This window comes from Ceratotherium simum, chromosome 17 (assembly GCF_057802395.1).
Source record: "Ceratotherium simum simum isolate JZ-2026a chromosome 17, ASM5780239v1, whole genome shotgun sequence".
In the NCBI taxonomy this organism is placed as follows: domain Eukaryota; kingdom Metazoa; phylum Chordata; class Mammalia; order Perissodactyla; family Rhinocerotidae; genus Ceratotherium; species Ceratotherium simum.
In genome coordinates, this window is record NC_141916.1 from 34,688,759 (window position 1) to 34,701,597 (window position 12,839).

At 39.7% G+C, this 12,839-nt stretch overlaps 3 protein-coding genes across 10 annotated transcripts in view; all 3 read right to left on the reverse strand.

Annotated features, from left to right (window-relative positions):
- Window positions 1-3,032, reverse strand: part of MRPS35 (mitochondrial ribosomal protein S35) — a 46,682-nt gene extending 43,650 nt beyond the window's left edge. For all 4 annotated transcript variants that reach the window (XM_087442641.1, XM_014791397.2, XM_087442639.1 and 1 more), the window contains exon 1: window positions 2,867-3,032. In XM_087442641.1, the coding sequence (XP_087298767.1) occupies window positions 2,867-2,978 (112 nt within the window). In that variant the 5' untranslated portion in view covers window positions 2,979-3,032. The remainder of the gene's footprint in view (window positions 1-2,866) is intronic.
- Window positions 3,033-7,734: 4,702 nt separating this feature from the next.
- Window positions 7,735-9,404, reverse strand: REP15 (RAB15 effector protein). The gene has a single exon (XM_004435478.3). The coding sequence runs from the start codon at window positions 8,798-8,800 to the stop codon at window positions 8,090-8,092; it is 711 nt and encodes a 236-aa protein (XP_004435535.1). The 5' UTR covers window positions 8,801-9,404; the 3' UTR covers window positions 7,735-8,089.
- A 63-nt stretch (window positions 9,405-9,467) lies between these two features.
- The window catches only part of PPFIBP1 (PPFIB scaffold protein 1), a 166,780-nt gene continuing 163,408 nt past the window's right edge, over window positions 9,468-12,839 (reverse strand). For all 5 annotated transcript variants that reach the window (XM_087442636.1, XM_087442633.1, XM_087442635.1 and 2 more), the window contains 3 exons: window positions 12,386-12,565; window positions 11,466-11,531; window positions 9,468-11,327 (listed from right to left, as the gene is read on the reverse strand). In XM_087442636.1, the coding sequence (XP_087298762.1) occupies window positions 11,241-11,327; window positions 11,466-11,531; window positions 12,386-12,565 (333 nt within the window). In that variant the 3' untranslated portion in view covers window positions 9,468-11,240. The remainder of the gene's footprint in view (window positions 11,328-11,465; window positions 11,532-12,385; window positions 12,566-12,839) is intronic.

Below are 12,839 nucleotides of genomic sequence, written 5' to 3' on the forward strand. Positions count from 1 at the left end.
TTTCTACCAAAAAAAGACCCTTCAGTTTTTCCTTCTCCATTGTATATTAGAACTGCCAATGCTACAATAACGCCCATAACAAAAATCACAGCCATTCCTAATAAATCACATGGCTGTAGACGAAGGTAGAGCACTTATATACAGCATATACCTTTTAAAATATTACTTTATGCCTCTCTAAATGGTTTGCAATACTGAAATAACAGCTATATTTATTGAGCACTTTCACATGCCAGACGCTGTTAAATGCTTTTCATTATTATAATATTATTCTTCACAATAAGTACTATTATTATTCTTATTTAGAGGGCATTTATAATCAAGAAAACTAAGGACCAAGGAGTTGTGACAGTAGCATAGCATACAAGACTCTTCATACTCTGAACCTTTATCTCTAGCTTCATCTCCCTTCACAAACGCCCACAACTACACTGAACTTCCAGTACCAGGTTCTTTAGTCTTTCTCTGTACTTTCTGTTCTCTCTCCCTGGATTGTGTTTCCCTTCCATCTGCCTGGCTTCTGTTCCCTTCCTCCTTTCCACCTTATTAATTCATCTGACAAATTCTTATTCATCCCTCATTATTAATTCATTTATTCATTCAAAAATTATTTAAGTGATACTGTGTACCAGAAAACTAGGAGGGCAGCAATGAACAAGTGAAATACAGTCCTTGTTCTCAAAGAATGTAAAGTCTGTCAAATAAGACAACTATTTAACAAGTAATTTCAATAAACAGTGATAAGTACTAATGATGACACATAGCAGGTCACTGAACTCAATCAGCTGGGGAAAATCTCCCTGAAGAAGTGGACTTCACGCTAAAACCTTAAGGATGAGGAGGAGGTAGCCATGGGAATAGGCAAGTGAAAAAAAGTATTCTAGAGAGAGGGAGAAGACGGAAAACCACAGTAAGTTCCCTATGACTGCAATTTAAGAGTAGAACAGAGAGAGGACTGAGAAAAGAGGTTGGAAATATTTAATAGGCATCTCAACTATAATGCATCATTGGCAGAGCTTTCGATCTCCTTCTTCCAGTCTTCCCACTCCCTGTAAACGGAATCGCCATTCATCCAATTTCTCAGGACAAAAATCTAACCAGCTTCCTTGAGACTTTTTTCCTCAAGCCCCATATCAAATCCCCCAGGAAGTTCTGTTACCTTCAAAATATATCCCAAATCCAACCACACCACCATCTCCACTATTACCTCAATCCAAGTCACCGTCATCTCATTTGGACTACTACCAGCTTCCACTCTTACCCCCTCAAGTTATTCTCCACGCAGTAGCCAGTGATCTTTTAAAAATGTAAATCACATCATATCATTTTCCTGTTCAAAACTTTCCAATGTGATCCCAAACTTATAATAAAATCAAAGCCAAATACCTACAAGCCTTTCCAAGATCAGGCCATTACTAATCTTTCTGATGTCTTATACCTCCACTCTCCTCTCTGCTTACTTCCTTCCAGCCACATTGGCCTTTCTGTTCCTTGGTCACACCCCAAACTTGTTTGCACTTCTGGGCCTTTGCATTTGCAGTTCCCTATGCCAACAGTGCTCTTACTCCTGGATCTCGGCATGGTTCTGGGCTCTGCTCAATGTCACTTTCCCAGGAAGGTCTTTCCTGAAACCCTATCTTATCCTGTACCCTGTAGCCACTACTCCCCAATCTATCATTCTCAACACCCTGCATTATTTTTCTTCAGAGCACTAATCACTACCTGACATTGTATTTAGTTGTTTTACATGTTTACAGCCTGACTTCCCCCAAAAGAACGTAAACTTCATAGGGTGAGGGGCCTTGCTGTATCCCAGTATCTAGAACGCTGCCTGGCACATAGAAGTAAAGTACTTGGAGAATGAATGAATGAAAATTTAAAAAAAGACAAGTGTTAAGATTATGAAGAGCCACTACAATGCATTAAGGAATTTATCAGTTATCTTAAAGCAAGATATCTTAAAGCTTGCTCCCTTTGAACAAGGGAGTGGCAAGATAAAATTTGAACACTTCACTCTGGGTATTGCGAGAACCCAATGCAGGAAAGTAAGAACAGAAATAGGGATCAGTAAAGAAACTACTGTAGAGTGAGAGACAGTGAGAGACAATGGCCTAGACGGGGCTGTTAGTAGTATGAAGATTAGAGATATTATAGGAGGTAGCACTCATAGGACCCGGTGAAGGCCTGGCCATGCCCCCTTGACTGAGCTTTTCCTGACTCTTGAGGGCTCCTCCTCAATGCTCCTGTTACTACTCCCTTTACGCTTCTGTTCCAGCATCACACTGCACAGCACTTCTCCATTAACACCCAAAATTTCCACTAGACTCCCAGGGCACGAACGGTATCGGGCATCCCTATAATCTCTCTTGAATGAAGATCACTTCGATAATGCCTAGTGAATGAAGGTCACCCCTTTTGGTGGCGTAGCTAGGCCTGCAATTCAGAGCTGAAGTTTGTTCTACGACAGCTGTACGCTTTTCTTAAATTTAGGGAAAATCCGTGGTTCAACACTGCCCAACAAACATCACCGTGACTACCGAGAGTCCCCGCGCCAGTGGCCCTGGGGGGGTGGGGGGGGGGAGCACCAGAAAGCGCCAGGTCATGAAGGAGAGAAGAAGCAAGCTCGCCGCGCCCAGAGGACCCAGAAGCAGAAATTGGCGGCTAGGAACCGGGCGACACGCGGCGCAGAGGGCAGATCCACACCCGCGGTTTCCCTACCAGGTGGGACACCGACAGGCTGGCTGGCAGAGGACCCACCGGCCTCCCCCCGAAGGCGCTGGCACCGCCACTGCGGCGGCCATCATGGGTCCGGTATTCCGCCCTCTCACCTCCCCCAAAGCCCGGAGGAGACACAGCAGACACTCACGCGGGCTTGGTGCGGGAGCGCCAGTGACCAGAGACACGGCGGTGGAGAAGGCCCGCAGGGTCCTGGCCCCCGGCTGCAGAACCAGCCACGCGGGGAGCGCGGAGGCCGCCATGCCTGCGAAGACGGCAAGCCGGAAGGGACCAGCGAGGTCCAGCGTCAAGGGGCGGGTCTGAGGCCGCTACTGCGCAGGCTCGCCCCGTCTTGCCCAGCCCCGAGGATGGAGAAACAGGAAACACGTGGGCTTGAGAATTGAGCGCCCGGGTCAAAAGTGCAAGGAGTTCCTCCCAAAATAGAAGAAGAAAACAAAAGATAAAAAAAAAAAAAAAAAAAAAAAATCGAAGCAGTCAGTCCAAAGACAATTGCAAATGACCACAAAAGATGGGAAAAATGTAGCTTACAGAGGGCAGGTGTGGTCTGGGTGGGACCTCAGGTGGCCTAGGAGCCGGGCTGTCTACCCTAAGGCCCTGCTTCTTTGCAATTGCTGCTTTTCTACACTTTCTTGCATTAAAGAAAGTCTTCAGCTAGTGCAAGTGATATGCTCTAAGAGGAGAGGCAGTATGCGTTAGTAGTTAAAAGGGTGGCATCTTGAATCAGACTACTTAAATTTAAAACTTGACATCACCATTTCTAGGCTGTGTGATTCTAATCAAGTTAATACAGACAAACGTCTGGGTACAATATTGGCATACAGTGAGCACCTGTGTGCATACGCTGTAATGTTATCAGTGATTTGGTTAGTTCATTTGTAGATCAGGTTAGAATTACAAAAAGTCAGAACTCCTCAGAACCTAGACAATAATGGTCATTCTTTAATGAGCTCTCTTGTTTTCTACCCCAGGATGTATTAACATACAACCCTTAATAAAATTATCCTCTATTTTTTCAATCGGTATGTGTAATGGTTAATCAGAGTACAAAATTATAATAACAAGAACAACTGGGAACAAACACAACGGACTCTTGGTAAGCATACAACCGGTAGAGCAGAGGTATGCAGTTGTCACAGAGTATTGTACTTGTGAGCATTCAGTGTACCACCGGCATCAATCAGTATGTGGGGGGAATAAATGGCATGATAGGGACAAGTATTTATAATAATCACCATTCTCATCTTTTCTGGCCTCTTACCATCCCAATATTGTTCCAAAGCAGAAGTATGATGTATTAGGTTTATTAGTTTTCTGGGGCTGCTGTGATAAAGTACCATGAACTTGGTGACTTAAAATAACAGAAATTTATTTTGTCACAGTGATAGAGGCTAGAAGTCCAAAATCCAGGTGTTGGCAAGGTTGGTTCCTTCTGGAGGTTCTGGGGGAGAACTTGTTTACGCCTCTCTCCTAGCTTCTGATAGTTGCTGGCAATCCGTGGCATTTCTTGGCTTGTAGACACATCACTCCAATCTCTGTTTCTGTCTTCACATGGTGTTCTCCCCTCTCCTCTATTTTTAAGATTAAAAGCATGGCCTTTTAGTCAGATGGATATGGGGTTTGAAGTCAGGCTCTGCTTCTTTGTGATCTTGGGCAAGCCCACCTAGCATCTCCGAGCTTCAGTTTCAAGGAAGATGTAAACATCTTCCTCAGGACTGTTGTGATTGAGTGAGTTGTGTTTCAAAAGGCATAATATAAATGGGGGCCACTGGAATTAAAGTCACGGTCAACTAAGCTCAGTAGCCACTTTTTCTCTCTCGAGTTTGCATAATTTAGTGCTATAAAGGTCAAAGGGGTATGAGTCCTTATAGAATTAGTTCATATTCAGAGAATTTTCAATTTCTGAGCAATCTAAGAGACTTAAGTCCTCTTCTACCTGCCTATGCTTTCTATCTTTTGTTTTACTCTCTCCCTAAGATTAAAGTGGACAGATATGATTAGAGAAGCCAGAGAAATACTTCTTATCATTTTCCGTGGCATCAAGTATAATAAAGTTCTTTCTATATTAAAAGTTAAAAACTCATTTGTAATGTTATCAACAGACAATAATATCTGTTTCATGCAGTGTAAAGAGTAAAGCATATACTATTGTGTACATAGGAGTTACTAAGAATTACATAATTTTTCAACTGGAAAAGATCTTAAAGGTGCAATCACTCACTCATGATAAAAATCTTTTCTTCAGTCTCTATGACCAAATAATCCAACATATTGTAGAAGCCAGGCTGGTTTCCTGGGCATGTGACTTGCACTTAGAAGAGCCCTATGCTTGGCTTAATGCTCTGCTGTCCCTGTCTTGAAATTTTTAATACTTTTGAACAAAAAGCCCCATGTTTTTCAGTTTGCACTGTGCTCTACAAATTATGTAGCCAGTCCAGTGAGAACAATTTTAAATATTAAGGTTTTTTATAATGGTTTTTACTATAATTACAACCTAGATTAATCCAATAACTTTCTGTCAGAAAGCTACTTTTAGTCAAAACTAACTTTGTTATAAAAAGTGAGTGAACAAAGTATGTCTATTCACAACCATGGTAAATAGATAATATGCAAATATCCAGCTATGTGGATGGACCTTGCCACCTAAATATCCATCAAAACAGTATTGGTTAAATATATTATGGTGCATACATACAATATAAAGTGCTACTTAGACACATGGGTCTTAATCCTGGTTGAACATTAGAATCACCTTAGGAGATTTAAAAAAAATTGTCTAGGCCCGTGGCTCTGAGATGCTGATCAATTGGTCCAGGTGTGTTTGGAGCATCAGTGTTTTTGTTTTTCTTTTAAGCTCCACAAGTAAATCTAATATACAGGCAGGACTAAGAATCACTAATGTCAGCCTTTTTTAAAAAGGTGAAGTGGATATAAATCAATTAGCATGGAAAATTGTCCACAATATGTAGTTTTTAAAAATGCAGATCATAAGGCATTTATGGATCATATGATTCCATTTAGGTAAAATATTTTAAATATGGAATACATGTTCTAGAAGGGTAAACAGCAAACTGGAAAGAGTGGGTATGAGGGTGGAGGTAAGACTCCTGAAGACTTAACATTCTTCACTTCTGTACTTGAATTTTTACACCAGAATGCAGATTTAAAAAATAATAATAAATGAGAATACAGTATTTTTAGAATCAGCAAGCTTCACATTTTTATTTTCATTTAAAAAAAAGACGAGTCTTTGATTTATAGCTTCCAGCTGTTTATAACACGAATGCTTACAATATGTTCTAGACTCTTCAAAATTTTGGTAAGCTTACATTTTAGTATAGAAAATATTGTCACAGCATGGTCTCCTTTGAATTAGTTGAAGGCATTCGCATTTTCCGGATGAAAAAACAAAGAGTTAAGCCACTAGATTCTGCTCTTAAAAGAACTGAGACTCAAATCCCCATCTGATTCCAAGTTGAATATTCTTTCTATTCTACCACGCCCCTTTCTTGATAGCTTATTCTATACAGCATTCCTGAAGACAGGGGTCACTATATGCCAAGGAAACATTAATTGACTGGGTATTATAATCTTCCAGGCACATTCAAAATAAGAATAATTATTGCTTAACAACTTCAAGAGGTGTCTCCTGCACCTATTTGTGCCTATTTCACTTTACCGAAGGCAAAGGGCTAAAATGCTTTTCTTGATCTTTTGGTTTCCTGGAATGAAGGAATGTCAAAGGCAAATTTATTTCTGCCCTTGTGTATATTCTTATTATTGAAGTTTGGAAATACAGGATTCTAACTGTGACATATTCAATATCCCCCACGCAATCATCAGCAAATACTGTGTGCTTTACCTTCAACTGTTCCTCAATCTGAACTTTTCACCCCTCCTCCTCTACCACTTTGGTCCAGGACCCCTTTTTCTCTTGTCTGGATTACTATCACAGCTTCCTAGCTGCCCCCCTGGGCTCTGTGTCCACTCTTTTCACCCTATAATCTAGTCTCCACCCAGCAATCAAGTGAAGTTTTTAAAGTGTAAATCAGATCTATCTATTTGTCTCCCCATACCACTCAGAATGAAATCCAGAGTCTTTACAACTAAGATCTGCTTGATCTGTTTGCTGGCTGCTACTCCTACCTCATCTTCTATCACTCTCCCCCTGGCTCCCTGCTCCATCCACGCTAGCCTGCTTTGCTATGCCTCAAACACATCAAATCCACTTCCATTTCAGGCCCTTTGTATTTGCACTTCCCCAAGCCCAGAACACTCTCTTCCAGATATCTGCACTGATGCTCTCTCTTCATTCAGATCTCTCGTCCATTGCCCCCTCCTCATTGAGGCCTTCCTTAACCATCCAATATAAAATAGCACCTCCTTCACTGTCTATTCTCTTACCCAGGTTTTATTTTTCTTTACAGCATCCCTGATATATTTTTTTAAATATGCATTTTAAATATATGTACATATCTTTGTTTATTGTCTGTCTTCTACCACTAAGAGGGAAACTCCCCAAGAGTAGGGACTTTGTTCTTTTTACTGCTGGATTGGCAGGGCACAGAACAGGGCCTAACAGGTAACAGGCATTTAGCAATCATGTGTCAATGTATCTATCCTCCGTTTACATTTTTAAGCATTTTTTGCTTCTACCCACCCAGGCTTTTACGCAAAGAAGGTTTTTATATGTGAACACGCTTTCCTTACTGCAAAGGCTAAACAAATGTTAATCATTATTACAAGGGATGGTTATATGGGTTACTGTGTTTAAATTGTAGGTAAAGCTAACACTCAAGCAGATTCCAAAGTGAATCCCACTAGGGTCCTCTGTGCAGAGGAAGCAGCTTGGGATGAAGCGGAAGTAAGGGCAGGGGTTAGAGGAAGAGAGAGGTGCGAGCTTTTGCTTAGGAGTCCTGAATTAAAACTGGTATTGCAAATGTAAGTAAACCTATTCTGTAGTCTTACCCACCACCTCACTCTACCCACCTCCCACCCACAGCAGTAAAAACACACTTTACACTTCAAGTGCTAGACTTATTATTTCAAACAAAGATACATTTTGTTCTTTTGGCAAATCAAACTTTAAGGGTGACTTTATTATCCTCTCCTATTATTGAATAAATAAATGATTAAGCTAAATTGCAAGTTTTCCCTGCAATATAGGCTAGTTTTTTTTTCCTTTCCATAATCATGACATTAATGTGTTTTGACCTGGGTGATCATTTCATTCCATGGGGGGAGGAAGAAGAGGGGGAATCCGTGCTGGGATGATGCGAGCGGATGAACATGCTTATCAGAATAAAGTATTTTTTTCTTTTCATCTTACAGGCCAGTCTCATCACACATATCCAGTTCAGAGGATGCTAATATAAACCTTGCCCACCTCTCTCAGCCCGTCTTTCTTACTCAGACAGTTTCCAAGCAGCTCTCTGATGGAGACACAATCTTGAGTTTCCAGGACGAATCGTGCCACAGCCTTGCCTCCTGGCAGATGGCTCCTCACTGTGTCCCTTTTGACACTGTCCAGGACAACTCCTCTGATGTCCTTTGGCTTTCCTGGCACACCAAAGATGATAAACAGGCCCAGACAATCCTCTCCTATCAAGTTGCAGAATTCTTCCAGCTTATCAAATCTACTTCTCTTCCTAGAAGACTCCTCTGCCCTGGATTCTGGATTGGAGAGGTCACAAGGCTTAGATTCCAGAGGAGGAAGGGAAGACATCTGCAGAGTCTGTACTGCCAGCTGAAGCCTTATTTGCTTATCGGCTCCCCAAAAGGTCCAAACCCAGTCGGCCCCAAACAGTAAGGCTTGGTGCTTGGTCATCTTGGTGGTAGTGAGCCACCCGTCTACTCCCTTCTCCTGGCAGAAAGTGACGAAGTGGATTAAGAAGATCTCATTCAGCGTGTTTGAAGCTGGGCATAGATTGTTCTGAGGGGCTTCAAATCCCAGATACTCCTTCAGTTTCTCAGCTGCATGGATGATAGCTTCAGTGACCACTTCACAGATGCTGAGAGCCTCGTTGCTGTCCTTCAGAGCCAACTGTTGTGATGGTTTTTGCCCCATTTTCTCTGCACAAACATGAGAGCCTCATTCAGAATGACTTCTTTTTCAGAGTAAAAGTTTTGTAGTGCTGTCACATCTGATAATGGGGTCCCAGTGTTATAACTCTACAGCTCCCTCGGTATAGCTAAGCATATATACACACACCTAAACAAACATGCGAGGTCTCCCTGTTTGCGAACTGGGTGTGTTGTATTCACACAGACTCCTCCTGGTTTATTAAGTTAGAGACATTAACTTTCACAAAAAACATCTGTTCTTCTCTAGTTATATTCACTCTACTTTTAATACTTGGTAATCTCCTCCAAGATGTTTCCTCTTTTCAAATTTTAGTTAAATTAAAAATAGTATTTAGTTCCTTGAAGAACCATATACCTCTTTCTACAAGTAACTTCTTCAGCTGTGCAGGCAAGTCATTCCCTTTGTTTTTTCAATATCCCCTCTGCCACGATACTTCATCCCCCAGTTCTCAGCTGTCTATGTTTCCATTCATACAAAAGTTTCTCAAAGGCCTCAAATTTCTATCTGTCAATACATGTTATAAACCCCACCCAAACAAATTTATGGGAGTTTGTGAATTGTAAAGAGTTTGTGTTATTGTTCTCTACATCAGACATAAACCCTGCTGGTTACCCTGAACAAAGGAAAATAAAGTAACAGACAATAAAAATATGAGGCAATTATCAATTGACTTTATTTCTTTTCATATGGTAATACCAGCAGTGTATAATATTTTGTAAATAAAATATATATCATCAAAAAAATTTTAACCTTATCACATATCATCAGTTATGTTACATTGTCCTGAATAAAGAATATTTGGCATCTATAACAGTCTCTGGGTATTTTTAAGCAGGTTCAGATAACAAACTGTTTTTCAAATGGTGGCATATATTAACATTAAAATAAAACCCAAATACAATAGGAGTCCAATACAGTCACCAAATAATGAATGGTAGGGAGCAAAAGATTATTATTAGCGTCAGATCATTTTAGGTATGAATAAATAGTAATTTAGTATTACAACTTCCTTGATGAAAAGCTTCATAACTTGCTGATAACTTGAAAGACCATACCACTGACATTCAAATATAGTTTATAAGCAAGTCCACTGGCATATATTGAACTGCCCACCCCTATGTGAATTTGTGAGAACCTGTCTTTACCACAGTTGGCTATCATGAGTAATGACGTAGTACTGAATAAAAAATAGAATATTTTTTCTAATGTCCCTAAAAAAATAATAAACACAGTAACAGTTTTTGCTGCAGCTTTCTATATTCTTTATAAAGAATATTTGGGCCCTGTGCTACCAAAAAACATGAACTACATTTTATCATCACAATATAGCCATTATAAAACTAATTTTGCAGACTCAGAGTTATTGAACTCTGAGACAAAATGTTGAAACAAATATTCAGCTTTAAAAAAAAATCTCATCCCTCGAAAGCCCGAGAAATGTACAATTAATAACATTAGGCAGACTGTTAGTATTTTGATGTAAGGATATATTTAGCAATGAGGAAAATAAAAAAATTTAATACTGTGAAGGTTTTTGTTTTGATTTTGTTTCTTCAGAAATTATTCTATAAATTTTGGGGGAGCTTCTGAATGCATTAAAGTTAATAGTATTTAAATTTTCCTCAACTTCTTCCTATGAGGTAAAAGGATCCAAGATTAAGGTTGAAATTCTTAAAAAACTATTCAACAATTTTGTGATGTGTCATCAAAGAAGGGATATTTAATATATACTAATTTAGTCTGAATGATCAACATTATTAAAATTCAGTTGTGGAGAAAGATCATCCTGACCTCTCCAAGAACCAGCTGGTATATGAAAATTTTGATCACTGTATTTTTTTTTTATGTGATCTTTTTACCATCTTCCTTAGGCCACAAAATAAAAGTTCTATTTTCTATGTACTAAATATTTACATATATTTAGAAAAATATATAAAAATAGGACAAAAGGAGGCAAGTGGAGGTGTGGCTGGCATTTAGTGGGCACAGTGAATGCTCAAAGAAATTCCACGTATTGATTTTGAAAGCATATGACGTCCTCCTTCGGTGGCTGCAGTGCCGTCACACTGATGTGACAAAATCATTCACATACTGGTTACTGCTTCTCAAACCCTCCATGCTGTGAACGTGAATGGAAACACTATGGTAAAATACTCATATTAAATGCAACACTTTAAATATAATATATCACAGATTTTTACATTAAATAGAGGAAAAACAATTATACTCTCTTTCACCAGTGTCTCATTTTTCATGGCAACTTCAGAATAGGCACGTATCCTCTGCTTTCCATTTCCACTTCTAAGTGAGCAGAAGCTGTACAATAAATGACATACAATCTGTTTCTTGTGGTATATACTGTGAATGTTTGAGAAATAAAGTGGAAAATGACGAATGGCTTCTAACGTTCATCTAGGTGCGGTCAAACGTTTGAGTCTTCGTCGGTAATGCTGGCACTGGGGGAACGGGCAGCAAAATCTTTAAACATGTCATCTTCCTTTAACATGTGCTGGAAAACAAGGAGACGGGGGTCACACGGCGAGCCAAGACCTCAGAACTACACGTTCTTCATTATGCATGCGGTCCTTTGGGGTTCTTTTCAAAGATATTTTTAGAGTAACATTTTAAATTCATTTTACAAACTTACTGTCAGATTGTTGATGCCTTCAGAGAATGCACCTATCTGTCTCACTGTCCCTTCTGAATCTTCCATCTGTAAAGAGGACACCATAACATGACATACTTATTTGCACAATTTCAAGTGCAGCAAAATGAGCAAAAGTCTAAGAAGAAATAATGCAAGTGGTATTGAATGGGATAGGAGCAACAGAACACTTCTGATGATAGCTCCTCTCACTATGGCAATTGGAAATTAAAAGTTAGAAGAAACACTTTACTGGCACATCTAGCCTAATGCTCTGACATTGACAATGGCACCAAGGATTGCTGATTAGAAGGCAATATTCAGATCCATGACTTCATACTGAAAAGGATACATAGTATGAGTTGTCCATTCTTTTTCTTTTTTTTTTGGCTGAGGAAGATTCACCCTGAGCTAACATCTGTTGCCAATCTTCCTCTTTTTGTATGTGAGTCACCACTACAGCAATGGCCACTGACAGACAAATGGTGTAGGTTCACGCCTGGGAACTGAACCTAGGTTGCCAAAGCAGAGCATGCTTAACTTAACCACTAGACCACGAGGGCTGGCCCTGTCCATTCCTCACGTGTTTTAATACACAGATTTCCTGCCAGTTTGGAATCTCAGCTCTTCTGTCTTAGATAAGTCACTTAACCTCTCTATGCCTCAGTTACCTTATCCCTAAAATGAGGATAACAATACTTCCTATGTTTTAGGATTAGCATGAATGTTAATATATGTAAGTGCTTAGGACAGTGCCTGGGATGTTGTAAGCAATCTTAACCGTTCACCATTATTTTTTTATTATCTTTATTTTTAGGTATTTGAAGAAAACTTCTTTGACTAGTAGACAGAGTGCACAAAGTTTCCGTTTAGTATTTCAATGCTGGAAGGACTGTAAAATAGGTATACAGTGTTGCATTTACCTGCTCTAACCGGTCCAAATCATCTTCGTCATATAGGCGCATGTCCAAACCAGATTTAAAGCCTTTCTTAGATGTACTTCCTGATGCCTGTCCCAAGTCCATTGGACAAACATATTCTTCCCCATCTTCCTGTTTCTTCTTTCTCAGGTTCCCAAAATTGCTGAAGGTAAGTTTCTTTGGCTTTAAAAGAAAAGCAAACAAAAACATCCAGGGATTTGATAAAATTCATATAACAAGGGACCAATAACATATATAATTTAATTATTCACTCCATCTATTGAGAAAAGCAACTGGATGATTACACTGATATAACAAAAACGAAGGCATCCTATGCATATGATTGATGTATCCAAATATGATAAATGATCCTTATTGTGAATCTCAGAAGATTAAGCCTGTTCTCCTTATTCACACCAACTAGCTGGGGAGTCACTGGGATAAGCAAAATATGCCA

Bases quoted from the DNA above. Each gene is read 5' to 3' on its own strand.
- REP15 (XM_004435478.3), bottom strand. From the start codon at position 8,800: ATGGGGCAAAAACCATCACAACAGTTGGCTCTGAAGGACAGCAACGAG.